At 43.0% G+C, this 21182-nt stretch overlaps 1 protein-coding gene across 2 annotated transcripts in view; it reads right to left on the bottom strand.

Moving 5' to 3' along the window:
• EGFR (epidermal growth factor receptor) overlaps window positions 1–21182 on the bottom strand; it is a 167033-nt gene that overhangs the window by 21134 nt on the left and 124717 nt on the right. For both annotated transcript variants that reach the window (XM_074891843.1, XM_074891762.1), the window contains exons 7-19: window positions 20864–21005; window positions 19872–19988; window positions 19182–19308; window positions 19009–19082; window positions 17729–17819; window positions 16927–17126; window positions 15765–15897; window positions 14287–14386; window positions 12230–12387; window positions 6728–6763; window positions 5345–5486; window positions 3523–3645; window positions 2179–2277 (exon numbers count right to left, since the gene is read on the bottom strand). In XM_074891843.1, coding sequence (XP_074747944.1) covers window positions 2179–2277; window positions 3523–3645; window positions 5345–5486; window positions 6728–6763; window positions 12230–12387; window positions 14287–14386; window positions 15765–15897; window positions 16927–17126; window positions 17729–17819; window positions 19009–19082; window positions 19182–19308; window positions 19872–19988; window positions 20864–21005 — 1542 coding nt within the window. The remainder of the gene's footprint in view (window positions 1–2178; window positions 2278–3522; window positions 3646–5344; window positions 5487–6727; window positions 6764–12229; window positions 12388–14286; window positions 14387–15764; window positions 15898–16926; window positions 17127–17728; window positions 17820–19008; window positions 19083–19181; window positions 19309–19871; window positions 19989–20863; window positions 21006–21182) is intronic.

The raw sequence follows: 21182 nt of genomic DNA on the forward strand, positions 1-21182 counted from the left end.
CAGTGACCTTGAAAAGTTGGTTGTGTAGCAAAAAACTGTTTCGAGGGGGGTTTTTGGAATCATCCCTCTGACTTTCTTCACTGGTTTTGGATTTTTAAAATTTTCTTCTGAAATATAGAATGAATTCCAGTAACCAAATAATCCAAAGAATGGACAGAACTGATAAAATCAAGAGCTTTTTGTTAAGCCCCCTAATTCAAAGGAAAATAAAAGATAATGTGGGGAATATGCTACAGAAACCTCTTTGAAAACAGAGAGTACTTTGATATCACTGAAGAGCACACAGTCTCTGCATCTACTGCCCCTGCCCCGTGGTGTGACTATCTCGATCTGCTGAAGGCAGCATACAGGGATTTAATGCAGTTAAGTCCAAAGCATCCTTTGTGAAGACTGTGTTATGCTCCTTATCACTGTGAAGAGGGAAATGAGGGGCAGAGCTAAGGGCAGGCAGCTGAGCAGCATCTTTGCCAGCTCCTCAATGCAGGGAACCCCAGCGAAGGGAGGGACCACAGCCTGCCCACAGGCAGGCCAGGCACAGGGACCAGGGGACAGGGGTTGGGGACCTGGGGAAGGGCTGAGACTGGCCTGGAGTCTAATTAAACTAACATCAGGATGGGTATTGCTTTGTGTGTGGATTCTGAGATGGACCACCTATTCTTCTGCGTTGCTGCAATACACATATCAAATCATATGGTACATAACACATGATCTCATGAAGTAATGTGTTGGAATAAAACTGCTTATTCAGGGTCATTGGAAAAATGCAGTGTGTGTTATCATCAGTTGCACAGGTAGGTTTGTTCACAGCCATTAATCCTGACACTTCTCACTTTTGTCAAGATCTTTGCCAGTTTGAACCATCTGAGATGAGTCTTCCTACCTGAGGTGTCATTTGCTGTCCAAAGCTGGATTTTTTTTTTTTTTTAAAACAAATTTCCTGCTAAAGTGGTTCAGTTCCTACTAAAATAAAAAAACCCCACAGTTTTCCCCATGGCTGAAGGGCCACCACTTCCACGCAAACAGGCTGTCCCAAGCTGTGGACCTGCACTTTACAGGTCCATTTGGGAGGTACCAGGGATGTGCGCCCTGTCCCTGCAAGCAAGTACTCGATAGATGAGCCCCTGCCAAATCCTGGCTTCCAACCTATGCTTTCTAGAGGCACACTTGTGTGGGTCTAGCAAGGAGAAGCTTAAAGACTTCATCTGTACCAAATACATTGTGTTGCTTGGGGAGTCCCTGGGGCAGAGTCCTTGGGCTGACCAGTGCTCCAGAGTGACCCAGCAGGCTCCAGCTTGGGGCTCGAAGGGCTGAACAGTGGGCACACACACACACGCAAAGCATTTCTTGTCACTGGGGACTGAACCACAGCACAGGAAAGATGAAATGAATGTATACTGAACATCTGAGTGCTCCTCTCTGCACTCAACATTTTCCTTTCCTCATATATAAATATATATCCTTGGTGCTTTATGTTGTATGGCTTCAGATCTAGCGTCAGAGTTCAGATTTTTAGCTATTCCAAGTTCAAGGAGCTTTGTATTTAGGACTCTGGCTCACTCCTTGTAAACTCACACATTTATAAACTCCTGGATCAGTGTCCCATAGCCTTTTTCCCCATTTTCTGAAGTGATGAGCTATATCCAAGCAAGAGGATAAAATTCCCATGCCTCTTTCAGGAAGCGAGATAAATTCTTGCTTTTCATGGCAAAGAAATCAGACAGCTGGGATATTTTTTTTCTTTTGGATTTACAGTTAATTTAATCCTATGTAACCAAGCAACTAGCTTATGACAATCTGCAATGTCAGGATTCAAAATTCATTAAATATGTTGTTAATGGTTTTTTAGTTCTACTGCCATCATGACAATGAATGCCACAATTTAAGTCCTGAAATGTCAGAATAAAGAAAACAGAATTAGCTGTAAATGTATGGTCCTGACCTCTCCTTAGGTGCTACCCCACAAGTATAACATCAGTATTTGGACTGTGAGCAACATGTTCATAGGAGACACAAAAGCACTTCACAGACTGGGCTGCAGAGCCCAGTACTTCTAGATAGAGAATGCCGTTTGGGGTGTAAAATATTTCTTCTCACCCAAAATCCTGAAATCCCTTTAGCTGTTACAGAGGAAAATCCACAGACCACTGACAATTTGACAAAACAAACATGGAAACTTACATCAAGTATTTCCTTGTTGGCTTTTGGTGATGTAGCCTCTCTCAACTCTTTAATAGCAACAGGAATTTTAACCTTCTCCCCTTCTGGGATCCAAAGTCCCTACCAAAAAGAAGTACAAAAAGTTACTCTGTCTCATATCTGACAGGTTAATTCTCACAATCACGTATAATTTTACATCTGAGTAGACTTAAATATTCTGAGCAATGGGAAGACATGTCAGACAACAAAAATATGCAAAAAATGAGTCCCATGGGAGTTAACAAAATCCTGTTAATGGAGTGAGTGGTATTTCTCTTTCAGTCACCTCTACCTTATTTTTTTGAAAAAAACACATTCATTACCATCTCTGTATAAATAGCCCAAGAGGTGCATAAAGAGCAACTTTTGCGGATGGAAATCTAATTAATTAGTGCATCACAGCAACCGCATGTACAAAACCTTGCCATTTCCAATTTATAAATCATGAGATGAAAAGAACTGGCATTTTCTCATGAAAACAAGATGGCATCTATACTGTAGAAATAATCCAGTCCTAAACGTATGCAGTGGCAGGTGGGTTTATGTCCGACTGGTTCAGTGCTCTACATCTATAGTGTCAGGAGGCCACTCAGGTGGCAGGTGAACGGCATGGCACTGCGAGGACACTCTGCTGAAGTACCCAGCAGTGTAGCTGCACATTTGCAGAGGTCAATGGGATTTGTGTCCCTGAAGTTCCTAGCCATAGCTGAAAGCCTGCTTCAGAATATAAAGCTTTATAAAGAGATATATGAAATATGAATCTACAGTTTATGTTTCAGTACTACTGGCAAATCCTGAAATACATATCCTGAATAAAAGGAGTAGCACAGAAAAATGGAACTTGGTGAAGAAGAAACACAGAGGATAAGCAAACACCAAGAGAAAAAATACCTTGTGGACCTACACAACTGTGTAGACACTTTCACGCATCTGAGTCAGTTCTAATGAAAGAGTGATTGACAACTATAACAACAAGACCCTGGACCACATAGAAAAATGGCTTAGCATTCAGCTGACCAAAGTGAAGTTCTTTTTTCCCTAATATTCACAACAGGGTATATTTGGCTATGGTACTTTTTAAGTTGAGATCTTTCTCCTCCAGGTTCAGAAGTATGACTTTGGCAACATCTTATGTAAAACTTCTCATGTAACCTGATTCATAACTCAACTAATGATGATTGATTCATGTCTCCACCATTCAATACATACGTGCTATAAAATATAGTTTTAAAAAGAAATGACTGCAGCTCCCAGTTCATGCTTTGTCTGGGTGGCTTCTGCATGAAGGAGCAAGATGAAAAGGGAAGAGAAACATGGTGATCTTACCTTATAAACAGTGCCAAAAGCTCCAGAGCCTAAAACTTTGACCTTTTTAAATTCTGTTTCCTTTAAAATTCTCAGATGAGCCTGGTTTGGTGCCTCCCCGCTGGGTGTCAGTGGTTCGACAAGCTGGTGCAGAAAGAAGAAGATGTTAGAAGGATATACGGTCTAGGAGGACAGCAAGCAGCATGCTTTAGGGAAGCAAATAAATCCTTCCTTTAAAATAATGAACTTTTTATTCCACGTGAAGTTTACGGGAGGACAGCTCCACTCTGATTTGCAGCAGTAAGCATCTAAAGTCGCTCCAAATTTCAGAGGTAAAATCAATTGCAGGGTGGCGACTGCCATTTTGAAGGAGAATGAAGGAATACTACCGTTCAAATGAAGGCTTTGACTTCAAAGCCTTAAAACACATGGCATGAAGAACAATGTAATTACCACAGATCCTAAAGAAGATTATTTTTTTGAACTTGCAAATAAATTATAGACATGTTTTAAATAATGGGCAAGAATCACCTGCAACCTTTCAGGTCTGCTCTTGTTTAACTGGACGAAATTCCCATGGTACCAGTGGCTCCCCCAGACTCCAGGGGTTACAAGCAGCAATAGAAACTCCAAGAATGAGTCTTTTCTCAATAAAAAAGATGTTGAATTGACTATCAATGTTTTCAAAATTTGATCCAAGCCTTATTTCAAACAGCAGTTACACCCTCCAAACAGAGATATTTAATGCTTCTTTGATGCGTAAGTCAGCTTTTTCTCTTAGTGCTTTTTCTTTTTCCTTTTCTTTGAATAAAACTGTACTTAGCTAGATACAATCTGATTTTAGCAGGCCAGCAACCTTTCTGTTGTGATGAAAATTTCTCATTTTGAGGAGTCAACATGAGCCGAGCACAAACCAAACTCTAATATCACAACTGTAGAATACAGTGGTATGTAAAATATTGTTAGGTAGTGCATTAAAAAGCAGGACAGCTTTTTTTTTTAAGGATTTTACAGCTGACTCTGCAAAGCCAGTGAGAACAGAAGGAATCTGCAACTGGGCTTTTAGCAGAATGCTAAATAAAGTTTGATAATTATTTACTAGGATTGGACTAGAAAGAGAAGGGGGCTAATCATAAAAGAGCGGCTTCAATCCAGGATAATGCATTTTGCTATTTCGTATGTGAGGTACCCAGAGGGTGATGCTGTAATGCACACGAAACCACGCAGAAAACAAAAAGCAATGTAGAAACCTTGTTCATGCCCAACAGGGTGAACCATTCCCTTTGATGGCTTTGTGGGGTTTTTGTGCTAAAAACAAACCAAAGACAAGACAAAAACACTTCCTCAATTCCTTTCCCTCTTCTCCTTTCTCTCTCATTTTTTTCTGCAGGATCAGACATATGCCTGATCAAGGGGGTAGAATTTTCAAAAGTGCCCTGAGTTGCCACAGCAGCCTCAAGGCTCGTCTGGAGGGAGAAACGATTCAAGGCTGAGTGTCTACACAGCAAGGTGGTATGGATCAGCAAGCACATTGCACCTCACCCTAAAGGTGCAATTTTTTCTGAGTAGACAAGCTCAATGATTTTCATTGGGATTTAGACATCTAAATCCCCTAAAGCTTTTGAAAATTATATCCAGAGGAATCACACTTGAGATTAAGTAAGAAGGTGCTGTGCACAATGCCTCTTTCCAGACTAGCACGGCAGACGCCGTGTTTGCCAACCCAAGGGCTTGTTGAGTTACGAGGCAGATGCATGGTGCTGTAATTCTCTGGTATGAGGAGGCTGGCTCCCGTTGCCCCAAATAAAGCAGCCGGTGTTGCAGCTGTGCCCGCGGCGCTCACCTCCCTCTCCTGCAGCAGCCGGCGCAGGGTCCGCTTTCTGACGATGTGGCGCCTCCGCAAGTAAAGGCCGATGCCCAAGCCGACCACCACCAGGCACAGGAGACCTCCGACAACACCAGCTGCGATAGATGGGATTTTGGAGCTGCAAGACAGGAGGGGATGCAGAAAGAGAAAAAAAATGCTTAGGTGTAAGATTTTTAAAAAAAACCTACAGAGGTTGCATGAAACCTTAGGTTATGATCAAACACACCCTCTGGACATCCACTTGAGCCTATCTGACATTTCAAATATCTTGGGCATCTGTATTTTTAAGTTCCCCGTCTAGTAACCTGCTCAAAGTCTTCACTCTTCTCTCAAAATTGCAATTGGAGCTGATCCTCATAGCTTAAGCAAGGAGGTTTCTCCTCCCTCTCACAAGCCCACCAAGCACATGAGCATCAAATCTGTGATGCCCACATATGCCAGCCACGGGCAGCCTGCATGTGATCAGATACACGAAGCACATGGAGAGAAGGCGATATCAAGAAGGCATAATACCAGCAATGAAGCTGACATCTCACCATTATTGGGGAGGCCATGATGTAAGGGTCACAATGAACTTCAGATCATCAGCCCTTCTCCCCAAGTACAAATGTCTGAGGCCAGGTAATGTGTGAACGATCCACACTGTATGTACAGAGTGCTGCCTCTTTATTAGAGCCTGAGTCATCTCAAATTTAAGTTGAAAAGAAAAACCGGTTTTCCAAGGTTGTTTTTCAGTCTGTACTTGGAGATCCATCACAGCTCCTTCTAAGTTGCCCCAGGGATTACTATTAAATAGAGCCACTTTTTAACAGTACTTCTAGGCTGAATTTGTCTTGCCGTAACACGACTTTGTGGCCAGAAACTAAATCCCTCTCTCTTAGACAGGGAAGCATGAGGCCAAACAGTGCAATGTAAGATCTAGTGTGAAGAATGAATGTCCATCTGTGCACAGAGCGGTTGAAGATGTACAGATCATAGGGATGAAAAGACCCCCTGGGTCTCTGAGATGATACCCCTGTGATTCAGGTAACCATATCAATCCTAAACATCTCTCTCTGCCACTAGTCCTTAAACTTTTCTTTTCCCAGCTCTTCCTTTTGTTCTCCAGTAACAGACTCCAAGTCTTACCTCGACAGACAAGCTAAGCAGAACAAAGTTTCAGAGTCTTGTTCCAGTAAGAATATTTCTCACTTCTTGAAACAATTTTTATAGGTTGGAGCCCGCTCTAATCTGTCACTTTCCTGTACAGAGCTGAAGACTTAAACTTTAGTCTCAGCCTTGCAGTGTCCAGGGTGGAAATATAAACACAGATGCATTCTTTCTAGTTCTGTCGTTAATTGTAGCAGATGAAGTACTCACCCATTTGGACAACCTTCAAGACCTGGCCCTTTGCACCTGTAAAAACAAATGAACATTACAAACATATTAGCTCTGGCATACATACTTCTATAATTCCAAGTAAGAAGAGTGCTACTGATTGAAAAGGTTGTGTTTCAGAGCAGTCCAAGTATTAACAAAGGAATTTATAATAGTCATACACTCTATTAAATATCAGTCAATGTCCTTGCTCCAAAATCTTTTTTCTAGAGGCATAGGTATGATGCAGGCTCAGTTTAAAGAATATTTTAAAACAACTTTCTATCATGTGGTAGAATGGGGGGAGGACATAGATACACAAAATTCAAATGGACCTGGATTCTCTGGCTCTGTGTGGACATCTGTGTTAGTGCAAAAGCTCAGGGCTGACCATGGAGGACAGAAGAAGCCTCTGCCCTGCACAAGGGCAGAAAGCCACTTGGAAATGTGTCACTGCAGACCCTCCTGCATAATCCTTGCTTCCTGATAAGTAAAAGATTCCAATTTCCAGACTTTCTATTGCAATGGAAAACATGGGTAGCAGATACACGCTCCCATCAAAAAACAGGATTTGACAGAACCCCCTTCAGCTATAGTCTGTTGGTATGTGTCCATGATATTTTTCTCTCAGAATGTAAAGTCTTATGTTACCGGTAACGTAAACAGGTACGACAGTTATCCAGAGAGCCAGAAACTCTACTAGCAAGTCATTCACCCTTCATTTGAGTTTGAAATGCCTGAAATTAATTTTGGCAGTCCAATGCAAAAAACAACACAGATGAAAACACAGTGACTGCATTCACTTGATGGTCTAACGGGCGTGAGAGGCACCGTGCATTCCCTAAGTGCTGCTGGGCTACAAGATGTATGTGCTTCATGGGAATTGTGGTCTTTGTGGTGTCTACTGAGGAAGGAGAGCATTACAGAGAGGGTTACATCACCCCTGAAAAACAGAGCACAGCAAGGAGAAAAGTCCAGTTTGTGGTATCCGCTCCCTGCGCTGACTCAAAGAAAATGGATCATCCCAAAACAACTCCAGAGGAGGTCAAGTAGGGGGTAAGGAGGGAGCCTGTGCCAGGAAAACTGCTCTGAATTCCCTCTCACTGAGAGGAGGAACCATAAAAAATTCAAAATGGCAGGTGGAGTTGCAGATCTTATCTCATAACTTGATCTAGGTCTGAGGGAGGAAGAGGTAAAGAAACTACTCATTTTATTGTGTTTTTTTGTTTGTTTGTTTTTGTTACTCTGATCTTCCCTTGTGTATTTGCCTTGTTTCTGGGCCAACACAGTGCTCCAAGACCCAGCATCTGGAAGGTCTTGTGAGTTCACTGGGCTCCCATGCAAGAATGTGCATCCTGGTGTCCTGGACATGCTGGAAGTGCTGTGCATACCAGTTCCCGGATCTCGGGCGCCCAGCTTTGTTAGCGTTCCCTGTCTGCCTACAGCTTGATTTGTTTGCTCAGATGTGTAACTAAGCACAGAGAGGATGCACGTGCACAGCAGAACCACCAGCTTGCTTACGGTCACAGGAGACGTATCTCGCTTTGCACTGGGCTTCTCTCTTTGGGTGCTCAACAGAAAACTCATCTAGCACCCAAGACCTCATCCCATCATGTTTTACCACCCAGATACGAATTTTTACATGCTAATGCAACAAAGCATGTGCAGCTTCTCCTGATAAGGATGTGAAATTAAAAGACCTCACTTTATTTCAGAATGTGACTGTGGTCCCTCAAATTATCTCTTCCTAAAAATTCTGATTTGCCATGCTACTTTATGATGGCAAGTCCTCCATGCGCATCTTAACAGCAAAAAAACTGGCTGAGAGGATAGTATCTACAGTCTGAGGAATGGCCAACCAATTATTTTCCCACCCCAGAAAGTAGAAGCAAGAAAAGTGTAGATTTTCATCTGTTCCCTTCTTTTTTAAAATTATTTCCCACACAAATCCCTCAATATCAAGTCTGGTGGGATAAAGTAAAGGAAGAAGAAAATGACAGATCACCTTGTACTTTTCAAATCTCACGTGATTTTCTGATTCATTTCACAAGTCAAAGAAGAAACAAAGCCTATGACAAATATCCATCCAGGACTAAATATAACCATCTTTCTTAATGTGGAATTTTATGATGACACCCAACATAAGTAATCCAGGTTTTATGGAATCTAAACAATCACTTTTTCCATTCCTGAATCGTTTTTCTTCTGCTTACAGAAACCAAAATGAGAAATGTGACCTTGTGTTATGAACTGCCTCAAGATGTTATGGATATGTCAGATGGAATCTAGCAGCAGTTGTAGTCTCTGAAATATTTCTCTACTTATTGGAAAATTAGTGCTGTGTACAGTCCCTGAAAACTACTGCATCCTGAACTCAGCATTTCATCTGTCTACGTAAATATTACTTGTCCCAGTGCAGACACAGCTATTTATCTCCCAAATCCATCAAGATTTTAACAACTTTCTCCTCGACCCATAGTTCCTAATTTGATGTAATACAGCCAGGTTGCTGTGATTTATGGTCTTTCAGAGGGGACTCACACTATAACAGCCTAAGTTACTTCACAGTCATAAAAGAAATGGAAAACCACTGGGCTTTTTAAAGCCTTACAAGAACTTTCCTCTACCCTTTTTTTTTCTCAGTAACCTTCAGAGTGTGACAAAGGCATCACATCTGTGCTGTGTGCTACAACATTCCTTCTCGCACCCCCTGGCCACTTTCTCACCCCACACCCCCCCAAATCCCCTGGCATTTAAAATGAAGACTGGTGAGACAGTTAGTGTTGGTAGCAACTGCAGATGCAGGATGTGTCAGACAGCGCTATTAACTACAGTCGTGGCTTCTCTCCTCCTTGCTCTTCCACCCCACTGGCTGTGGCTGAGTTTAATTCCTGTACTCTGGAAGAGTGGCAAGGGAAAACCAAATTCTTCAATACTGAGCGGATTAATTAAGCTGGTGTATATCATTAGTTGCTGGAGGTATAAATGGAGTGATTCCAGGGCTTTTAGGATGTTGCTCTCTTTATCGGAGCGTATTTTCTCAGCTGTACTAGAGGCAGAGCTAAAGGAAGCTTGTGTACAAAATCCCCAAGAGATTACAGAAGAAACGGGAGAGAAGGGGTCTTTTGGGCTGAGCAGGAGAAACCTTCCTCTATTCTGTTTTCTAATGAAGGCTGAAAAACCAACTCAACAAAGAAAAGGAGACTAGATGGGATTCTTCATGGCGATACAAAAGAAGTGATGTACTACTACTAGGAAGCACACCTAAGGTAAAAAAACAAAGTTCATGACAAAGCTCAGCCGGGAAGAGAAGTTCTCTTCACTTTCAGCTTCTTCAAATACAGAAAATAGAGCCAGATCCTGGAAACCTTTACTTGCACGACTACTGAAGTCAGCACACTTAATCATGCTGATAAGATTTTGTGGGCTCTAGCCGTGAAATTGGACAGGGACAGAAATAAAGTTGTTTCTTGTCATGCAGAAATTGCTGAGACTGTGGTTTCTAAGGATGCAAAAACTTTGCGAGACAGATGTTTTCCACCCACTGCTAAGCAGATCCCATTCCTGCAGCACGAGGGAAAGGCATGAAGAGAAGTAAGTGGCATTACTGATTGATTGACTTCATGGGGACAATGCTGTGCCAGACTGCTCGTTCCTGGATTATGCCTCTGACACTGGCTCCCTACCCATCAATGCCATTGGCCTTAGATGTCCCATCTGTAAAGGAAAAACAGTAACACTACTTTTTTCTAGCTCTCTTGAGCCCTTCAGGGATACAGCCTATTTTCTTCTGCCTCATTTGGGCAGCAACTTGAACAGAGCCATTGAGCATGTCCACAATATAACTGTAGCAAACTTAGCCCAGTTCTTTCATGTAAGAGATGAAATTGATACTACTTTTTATGTTCTGCCTTAATAACACAGGGCCAAATACACTGAGCCATATGTTGGGTACCCCTGACTCTTCTGGTGAAGTCTGCTCTGGGGACTTGGTTGTGCACAAAGAGCCACTGCACAGCTCATTGGTACATCCACGTCTGGCAGATTACATTCTCCAAGTTTGCGTTTGAGTCTAGTGTTTGATCTCGCTACCGAGGCCGCACAATGGAAAACCTTGTTCAGATGTGGTTACTCATTACGCTGCTCCAGTAATCAGCCACATTTCCATGTGGCCAGTTAGAAGAAGGATATTGGATCACCGTGGCCAGTTTGTACTGGTGGGGACTATTGAGGTCCTTAGTAAAGAGCAAAGTTATTAAGATGCATTTTCAACTAAGATCACTTGTTCTCAGGCGTGTGATGAGAAGCCCTGATAAGCCTTGCCTGAGACTGTAACAAACACTGGGGGCATCGCTGTAAATCACGGCAAACCCATATGGCTGTTACAGCTACATCTGAAAACCAGAGCACTGAATTCACTATGAGCACTAGGAAGGGCTATTACTTGCTGGTTTAACTCTTCATCTTCTTTTCTCCATGAAGGTGGAGGCCTGGGCACTCTGCTCTTTAATGACCTGGCAGTTCAATTAGCTAATATACAATGGGATGATGGTTGGTCTGAATACGTTATAGCTTCTCTCTTTCAGGCAGTTTCTTGTTGTTGACAAGAAACAACAACTTTATATCACTGAAGGATTCTGGATCAGACAGACCTGCAGGGTACAGGGCAGGGGCCTGTGAAGGAAAAGAAACCAAACGTGGACTGTTTTTTTGCTCTGAAAGCATCACAGTCCAACAGCGAAGTCTCAAACCTTAAAACCTTTTACTGTGCATCGTGTGTCCTTTGCAGGTCTGAAACCAGGAGAGGAAACAACTGTAACTTATTGTCATGTAGGTTAAATACAGTTCGATTCACAGCTCGTTCCAGGTGGCAGTTTAAGCATGCCCCCAAATGAGGACATAAATAGTTTATACAGGTTTGGTTTACTGTGATGCCCATTAATAAAGCCACACTCAGGAGGCAAGCAAGGCTTTAAACTCAGACCAAGTGCTAGCATTATGGAAAGAAGGAAAAAAAATAAATCGCTGTGGTACCCCACTGGGATTTCCCTCCTAAAAAATTAAAGGTTCAGAGAAAACATGGGGCCCGGGAGCCCAGCATCCACCAGATGTCACTGACGGTCCTCCCAAAACCAGAGGACCCAGCACCCAGCCAGGTGGTAAAAAAAGTGCATCCCTGGTGGGTGAGTTCTGTAAAATTCCAGGAAGTTTCCTATTTAAATCAACAAACAAACCTGTTTCAAATAATCCCCTAAAACATTTTCTTTTTTTTTTTTTTTTTTTTTCCTTCTGTGTAAAGAAGTGCCACTGAACTTCTCCTATTTATGAAGTCTGCCGTGCTCTGCTTACATTACCTGGGTACTCCTGACCTCTCTTGCTCCCTGCTAATTTTTCTTCTTGGTGGTTTAAAATGGGACCATCCCATCAGGAAGAGAAAGAGCTTGAGATGAGCTGTTTTCCTATTTCTTTTTCCCCCATCCCCATTCAGCCCAAGGTTTTACTCACCCCCGGGTACAGTTTGGATGGCAGAGCTGGCAAACAGCATTCCCGTCAGCATATTTCCAGACGAGGGTGTCATTCTCACCCAGCACCCCCGCTGGGCAGGATTTCACACAGTGGGGGCCGTCTATAAAATGGGCACACTTCACACAATTGTCGGGGCCCTGCAAAGAGAAACAGCTTGTTTATAATGTCCTTACATCAACCTATTCAGGAGGAAATTCAGAAGAAAAATCTAAATGCCTTCCACTGCTGGAAGTTTTCAGCATCATCTGGTTTTCTGCTACCTGATATGCTTGCAAGTATTTGCTCTTGCAGGATGGATGGTACAAAAGGTAGTGCCTGATGTTTAAAGCTAATATTTTCTTGAGTTTCAGCATTGCTGCTTTTTCCCCCCTGCCTTCTGCCTGGTTGGAAAACTTGCATTTTTCATTTAAAATGGGGAATAATTTAATGACACCTTGATAAGGGGCAAGCTGAAAAGCAGAGGGCCAGGCTGTTGCCTGGTGCAATCTACCATCCCCCGATTTAAAACGACCTGCTGACACCTCCCTGAAGTACTGGCCTTAAATCATTATTTTCCTGGTTTCTCAGCAGGGGTTCTTTCCTCTGTTAGGGAGAAGCAGGGGATAATGGAGGCAACCCAAGGAGTCCATGCATTTTTTTTTTTACTTTGAAAAGCACTTAGTTTGTGTTTAAAGGCATTGCCTTTGGCCATTTTTGGCAGAACTGTTTTTATTCAGACTGTAACAGCACCAGGAATGCCCTAAATATTTTAAAGCAGAGGAACCAGAAACTCTGCGTCAAATGCTACTATGGAGAAAAAACAGACCAGATCCACAGTGCTGGTTTCAGTGGGACTACAGTATATATATATACATGAAGATTATTTTAATTACTGTAATGTCCAAGGGCCACTATAATAGACTGATTACTAGATGCTGGGCAAATATGGAACAAGGGGGTGGTCACTGCCTGAAGAAGCTTATAATGTTGATAACATCCCTGAGGCCATGGTGGTCTAAGCTAGAAGAGAGGATGGAAATGTTTCACATTACTGAGCAGTGACTCTTCAGAGTGATGATTGGCAAGGGTCGAACACTCAGTGGCTGCAGGGGATGGCAAAAGGTGTTTAAAGAGTTGGGTTAAGTAGCACAAAGGAGGATCTGTGATGGAAGTAGGAGATTTGATTTCAATTACCAAAAAAAAAAAAAAAAAAAAGAAGAATTAAGAGTTTCACAATTAAGATATGAGTTTGATCTGATTAAAAGGAAACAATTTTGCACCATTGCCAAACTGAACATTTCATAACACAAAAGAGTATTCTCAAAATTAAAGAACAAAATTGAGGAAGACTGTATGACTAGCAAGACTACGCTGTATTAACTTTTGTAGAAAGAGCTTTTGTATGAATTTGGACTACTTAAACAAATTTGAAAATCCAGTTATTTTGTTTTGATTGCCTTTCTTTGAACACAATTTACACCTGCAATTACCTTAACATTAACATAGGTATTTACTATAACCTAGTTAGAGAAGGGAATATGGTTTTAAGTAAAAAACACTTCTTGCATATTTTTCAGTAAACATTTGGTTTTCATAACAATTTTATCATGTTTTTTCAAAAAGGCAAAAAGCTACTGTTTTAATCCACTATTTTAAACAGTTTTTTTCACTCTGAATAAGGAAATTTAATTTGTTCACACCAGCTTGGCAGTTCAGTAGCTACATGTTCCTGAAATGTTTGCCAAATTACCATATCGTGACATACATAAGTAAGACTTTCTTTCTTTTTTCTGTAAAAAGACACAAAAAAAGAAAGGTCCTACAATGCCCTCTGACTGTGGATTACACCTATGATGGGTGACAAAAAAGAAAAATAACACCCTGAGGCTCCCTCTCGCATTTTTGTTGCCCTGCCCCAAGATCTCGACTTCTAATTGCCCCCTTCTCCACTCCATCCTGGAGAAGGGTAAATGAGACCTCAGGATTATCTCAACACAGGAAATATGTATTAATACACGGTCAGAGATGCAAGTTTGCTAAGCTGAATCTGCTCTTACAGGTCCAGTGCAGGTTGCGTTGTACGCGGTAGAGTTTTGCACCAGGCACTCAGGGTGGCAGGGGAGGCACTTGGAGTCTTTTTCAAACTCTCTCGGCTCCCTGGAAAACAAACAAAAAAGATAAATAAATAAAAACCAGGCTGATTAGTGAGTGATAAATTTGCAGACTTTCCTTTTCCTGACTTTTCCAGTTTAAATAGATCGGGATGATGGTAGTGAGACAGGAGGAGGTACAGGGGGACTCTCCTGGCTACACCAGTAGCACTTGCTCAGTGCAGCCAGGGGGAGGGAGGTAAGAGTAAGGGAAATTTGGTTGACGGTGAAACACATGGCACTCCAGATTGCACACTACAAATTAGTTTACTTTCCCTTTTAAGCTAATGACACAGAATATTCACAGTGATTTCCAAAGGCTTTTAAATGGTAGTGATGCAAAGAGATCAGCAAAAATAGTTCAAGTTGATTCCACGGCTCCAAATAATAATTAGGAAAGTTAAACAGCAATGCACTGATAATTAAATTCATCCCCTCCCTACAACACTCAATGAATCATTAAAATATGAAAGTTGGGAACAGATGGTTTCAATAGCAATAAAGCTGTTCCACTTCAAGTAATGGTGTTATTAATTAAATTAAATCTACCCATCATTTGACACAAAAAATGCCCAGATCTGCCTTTCAGGTCATAATAGCTGCTGGAGGGAGTTCACTTACAAAAAATCCAGCTGCTGAACTGCAAGTTGCTAGAGAAATATAAACATCAGGGGCATCAGCATCCTGTCAAGTACTTGCTTAATACTCATGATTTTTAAACATCAAACTTTGAAAGATTTGTTACAAAATCCTTGTAATTTTCAGTGCTAGACATGCCTTTCCTGCCTACATCACCTGTTGAACTGACTGAAAAACCCAGCCGCGGTCCTGACACACAGGCAGCAATATGTTTTGCTCGGCCTGAGGGAGGCTGAAGCAATAACAGCTTGAAATTGCTGCTCCCAGTGCTTTTCAGATGAAAGTTCATTCTCCCTTGACTGCAACTTTACAAATTGCAAGGGCGAGCCACTCGTTTGAGCCAATACGAGTCCCTTTGCCGTAAGGAAGCCGACTGAGCAGTGACGCCCTGGCTCTGGGGGCGACCGAGCTCTTGGTGACTGCAAATGGCTCTTCCTCAATGTGTTTTACATGACAGGCATAGCTTGGATTTTCACCGGGGCTTTAAGCTCCTTTATTTCTTGTGGGCTTAAGGGGATGTTTTCTTTGTAGTCACCGTGGCAAAAGCAAACTCCTAAGCAATGCTGAATGGGGAAGGGGAAGCACCTCAGATAGCTACTTCGTTCACACAACATTTTCTGCAAAGCCAGTGAAATCCCATGCAACTAGAGACCCTATTTTTTGCTTTCTTTCTAGCTACGACACATTTTAAAAACCAAAACCCCCAAATCACTGCCAAAACCTGAAGCAGCCCTCAGACACCTTACCCTTGCAGGATGTTGCACTGTTTCACACACTCCTTTTGGCGATCAAAAAACCTGCAGGAGAAGCAGTGGAAGGGTCCTGGGCCCCAGCAGCCCACGTCCGAGCACAGGGGGTCACAAACGTGCCTGGCAGCAGCTGGGAGAGAAAGAGAGACAAGAAAAGCCATGAATGTCAAGGCAGGAGAGAAAGAAAACACAGCACTGCCAGGGACTCAGTTCTGACCAGCCAGTTTCTCCAACCTGTTCCAAGGCAGATGTGAATGGCCCTGGCAGTGTGGAAGAGGAATAATCATGCTTCTCTTAATTCCCAAAGCCTGAAATTAAGAGTCACTTCTGGCCTTTCAAAATAAGAATGAGGTCCTCTGTGACAGCTTAACACCCATATAATAAAGCTAAACCAGTACCAGGCTGAGAGTTGGAGTTGTTCAGCCTGGAGAAGAAAATGCTCTGGAGAGACCTTATTGCAGCCTTTTAAAGGGGACTTATAATGCCTTTTTACCAAGGCCTGTAGTGACATGACAAGGGACAATGGTTTTAAACTGAAAGAGGGTAGATTTAGATCAGATATAAGGAAGAAATTCTTTCCTGTGAGGGTGGTGAGACACTGGCACAGGTTGCCCAGAGCAGCTGTGGCTGCCCCCTCCCTGGCAGTGTTCAAGGCCAGGTTGGACGGGGCTTTGAGCAACCTAAGATGTCCCAGGCCACAGCAGAAGGATTGCACTAGATGATCTTTGAAGGTCCCTTTCAACCCAAACCATTCTGTGATCGTACAATCAATTTCCAAAATAAAACAAATTCATATTCTGCAAAGAGAAATAATCAAATTTTGGCTCAGGGACCACTGCAGTCAACAGCAGCATGGTTGAACAACAGCTTTGGCCTTGTCAAAAAAGTCCAATGTTTGAAGTTAGTTTCTGTATCCTTCAACCTACGTGGTTTCACTATGCCTATAGTGGTTAAGCAGCTTCTTCCCATCTGCTGTACAGCATGAAGTCCACATCCTCTGTGGGAAAAAAACATCCCACTTTTCCCTCACCACCTTCATTAAAGCAGTATACTGATGAATTTTGCAGCCAGGGGAACAGAGAGAAAAAAGCCTTGCTCGAATTACTCTTGCATTTCAGCATGAGCTTCCATTGGGAGCAGGAAGGCAGTGTTGACTTACCACATTCATTTTTATTTCTGTTTTGTATAATCTTTGTTTTCTGGCTCTGAGTTGCAAACAGGCTGCGCCAATCCATGGTGTCAGCGTAGCAGAGGTTCTTGTTCTTCATAATGGCAACATCTCCATCACTTATTTCCTTGAGGGAGCGCAGCCCCAAGGACTGTATTTTCAAGTTAACAACAGCAAGGGAATACTGGCCACTAAAATGGAGATGGATAAAAAGAAAACACATGGAAGAAAGAGAATTAATGAGCAGGGGTTTACTCTGCACGTTTTTCTTTTGGTTTTCAAGTGTGTGTTGCTGTGAACTGAATTTTGTTCAAGCAAGGTGCTGGTCAGACCTCTGAACTTAATGCCTGGTACTTGATATACCTATTGTAAAATAACTGCAATACTCATATCTGGTTTTGCATGGGCTTTTTAAGCTAAGACTGGCAGGACCTGTGCACTCTGTCGAGTAAATGATGTGCAACAGTGGTTGTAGGTAGAGCAGCTATTATTTTGTGCTGGTCCACCAAGCCATCCTTCCTCTAGGGGCAAGCCCAGGAGGGTGCTGGATGCACTGAGGGCAGGCTCAGGGGAGCCCTCCACATGCAGCACAGAGCTGAGGGTCTCTCATCTCTCCATGGCATGTTAACTACTGCTACAAAGATGGTGCTGTACTCCTCACAGGGTTTTTCCCATTTTGCATCACTTTTGGGACACCTGAGTCTCACACTGCTTGTTACATTGGTGTACTCAGACAAGCACAGCTCTAAACAGAGTTTCTTTTACGGTCAACTCTGGCACATGATTTACTTACTGTTGCTTGGTTCTGCCTCGTATAATCTCCAGATTTTCAAAAGCATAGAGATCAGTAGCATTATCGGGCCATGCCTGAATCAACAAAAATCCTGAAATAAAGAAAAGAAGATTAAAAATAATAATAATAATAATAAACCTGCAGTCAGTATTGGGAACAGAACCTCCTCCTCAAGCTCCTCCTGTGCCAGGAGAAGGTGCTTGTGCTTTCCCTATGCTTATCTGAGAATCTCAAAGTGAAACATGACATTTTAGGGAGCAGGGAGATATTTTTAAACTCCGTTTTATAAACAGTTTACTTCTTAGCCCGCCACAAGGGCTTAGGAGAGTAAGAGAGGAGTGTGTTGGTGAGCTGCACATCCTGCCACACTGAGCCACCAGTGATGATGGCTCTTGCCAGCAGATACCCTGGGTGAGAGGCTGCGGGCTCTAGTGCTGTGGGAGAAGGCATTGCTCTGTCCCATTCATGAGCTGCCCTCGGGGAACAGGAAAACTGAAGAGAAAGCAGAAACAGAGAGCCGCTCGGAGTGGATTTGCTAAGGCAAGCAGATTTCCCTGCTCAGTTGAGGTGCTCGGGAGGAGGGGGAGAATTTCAGAAATTGCAGGTTGCTATATGAAGCTCTGGTGTTAGTCATTGCTACCCTGAAGGGAACCAGACAGGTAAAAGAGAGAAAGAAAAGGGTAACTGGAGACACATTTGTGGGCCCAGCTCTGATGTTACGCTCATTTTATAATGGGCTGAACAAAATTACTTTTAATTGGTACTTGGTGCAAGACGGTGGCTGAGCGCTCTGTTGGCCGCTTTGTGCTTGTGGAGACACATTCACCCCAAGGAAGAGCTCTTCGGGCCAGAGAGGGTGTCTTCATGAGGATGATGCAAGCCACTGAGCACGCTTCCCTAAGGAGCTGCTGAAAGGTTTTCCACAAATAGAAACACACTTGACTTTTTTTAGCTGGAGTGGCACGCCTCTGCATCACCACATACTTCTTGGGTGGCTGAGGATCTTCTCTGCTTTTACTCTTCACTAGGGCTGATAGTTCAGCAGAAGGGATGATCTGGCCAAACCACACACCTTGGATGGGAGACCAGTATGGGTTATGTGGGCGTAACACTGGCGAGGCGTTGCTGACCACCCTTGTGAAGAGTGACCCCTGGTAGCTCAGAGACAAAAACCGTTCACTTACATTTCTCTTCACATGCTTAAAAAGTTTCCCTCCTCTTCCTTTGTGTTTTTGGCAGTATCAGTCAGAGAACACTTCATCTTAAAACTTATTGCTAACCTGATATTTCTTTGACTGTTTTGAAGACATCCAACTTCTTGGGGTCCAAGGGTAGGGTCTTTGTGAAGGCATCACTGAAACAAACAGAATGAGGAATTGGGAAAAGAATGGCTCAGCCTGAATTTCTCCCTAGCCCTTCTCCTCCAGTGCTAAATGACCAGCAGGCAACTCACCCTAGAAATGCAACTGGGAGAATGCTGACGTCCCCGTTGATCTTGGTACAGTTTTTGAAGGAGTCAATGTTTGTGGCGTTTATGGAGAGGATCCCTTTAAGTTCACCTATTCCGATGCCGTTGCACACTGTTGAGAGAGACGCAGAAGTCAGAGGGGAGAAGAGTGAAGCCCAATCACACGGAAAGGGGTAAACATGAAGATGTCCTTAGTTCACAAAGCACTCTCATGAGGTCAAACCTACTACTGTAAGATGAGTTTCATAGATCTTTTGCCTACTTTTGCTTTTCAGAAAGCACCACACGGTAACTGCTTCCTGCTTGCCTGGCTGTGCAGCTCTGGTCTGAGCATCTCTGCACACAGACTCTGGCACATGCGCTTCTCTCTCTCTGTCCCATTTTCATTTTATTCCCCTTGATGAGATACTGGGAAGGACAAATGAAGCAGCAGGCTGATGTGCAAGATACACATGCACACAACGCACCGTTTATCTACTGTACCTGTGGTGTATCCCAGTTGGAGACCATGCTCCACAGCCACGTTTCCTGATTGAACCACTTGTCAGATCTCCAGACTATCACTGGATATGTATATTGAATTTGCACTTAATTAAGGTCAGAACTCCATGTACTTTTTCTAATAAGTTACCTATCATCTCAAAGCCTTACTGATTTATTCCGTGCTTTTTATACCTTTGCTGCATAGCCCATCACACTTTTTACACTTCCGAACACCGTTTTCTTCCACTTCATAAGTATCGGTATTGCATGAGCGAACACAGGAGCCATGGTCTGTCACCACGTAGTTGTCTGGAAAAAACAAGGATACAAAGGTCATTGAAATACAAGAGGGATGTGTTGGGGGCTGCACAGGCACCTCAATACTAGGAAGAAAAAGTGTTTGGGAACTTTTGGCATACTTAGCAAAGTACAGGCATTAATTATGACTTCTCATAAACATCCTTTGAAGGTAGGTGGACATACAGTGCTACCACCAGTTTACAGGGAGGGGAATGGTCGAAGAAGGATAAAAGAACATTGCCATGGTCAGGCTGTGCAGCAGTGTCATAATCGGGATCAATACATGGCACTTCTGATCCCTCACCTTCACTCACTCTTCCAGGGTAAGGGCCAGGCAGGGCAATGGTCAACCTCAGAAAGGGATACCAGTTCTGTATGCTAAACCGTCTCTTACATTTAAGTCTTGATGGGTTAAAAGAACATGGGCATGGAATAGCATGAAAGAAAAAAACAGGTATCTGTAGAGGAAGCAATGACCACAGGCCTTGAGAGGGAGTGTTTAAATCAATGACTTTCTACCAGTCCCAATTAAGAACCAGTTAAGGGTTGATACTGCTTTGGTAATCCACAGGATTGATCCCCTGTGGCCGTTGTTTTGATGATTCTCATAAGGTGTTTTTCTCCCATCAAGAGAAAAATCTTCAGAAGTAAAAATTTAATGGTTAAAAATCAGGGAAGGTGATGGATGCAGACAGTTTGAAGAGGCTTTTTTCTTTACCAGCTATTCTCTCATTTTTGTTACCCATTCCTGGTTCCCACAGAAGCCGAAGAGAACAAGAAAGTCTCTTTTCACTTGGCCATAACACAGAGGGATGACACAGGTCCCTTCCCACCTCTCTCCAACCCCCCACCTCCTCTGCAGCTGCAACCTGAAATGAACTTACGTGGACATTCCCTCACACAAGTGGCTCCAAAGCTGTATTTTCCATCAGGGTTGACATCCATCTGATAAGTGGTGGGGTTATACAGGACCAATGGGGGACATGTATCCTTGCACGTAGCATCATCCCGAAACTTGCGGCATGCCTGTCATTGAACAGCAGCACCCATTAAACTACCCTCTCCTTAAAAAGTGGCAATGCTTTTACATTAGCTCTTTAAAAACACTCTGATGGGCTCATCTGTTTCCTGCTCAGCTCTAATGGAAACCCTAAGCAGCTACAGGGATGGTCCCTCATGCTTTGAAGGTGAAAGGTTGCTTCA

This window comes from Strix uralensis, chromosome 1, assembly GCF_047716275.1.
Source record: "Strix uralensis isolate ZFMK-TIS-50842 chromosome 1, bStrUra1, whole genome shotgun sequence".
NCBI lineage: Eukaryota > Metazoa > Chordata > Aves > Strigiformes > Strigidae > Strix > Strix uralensis.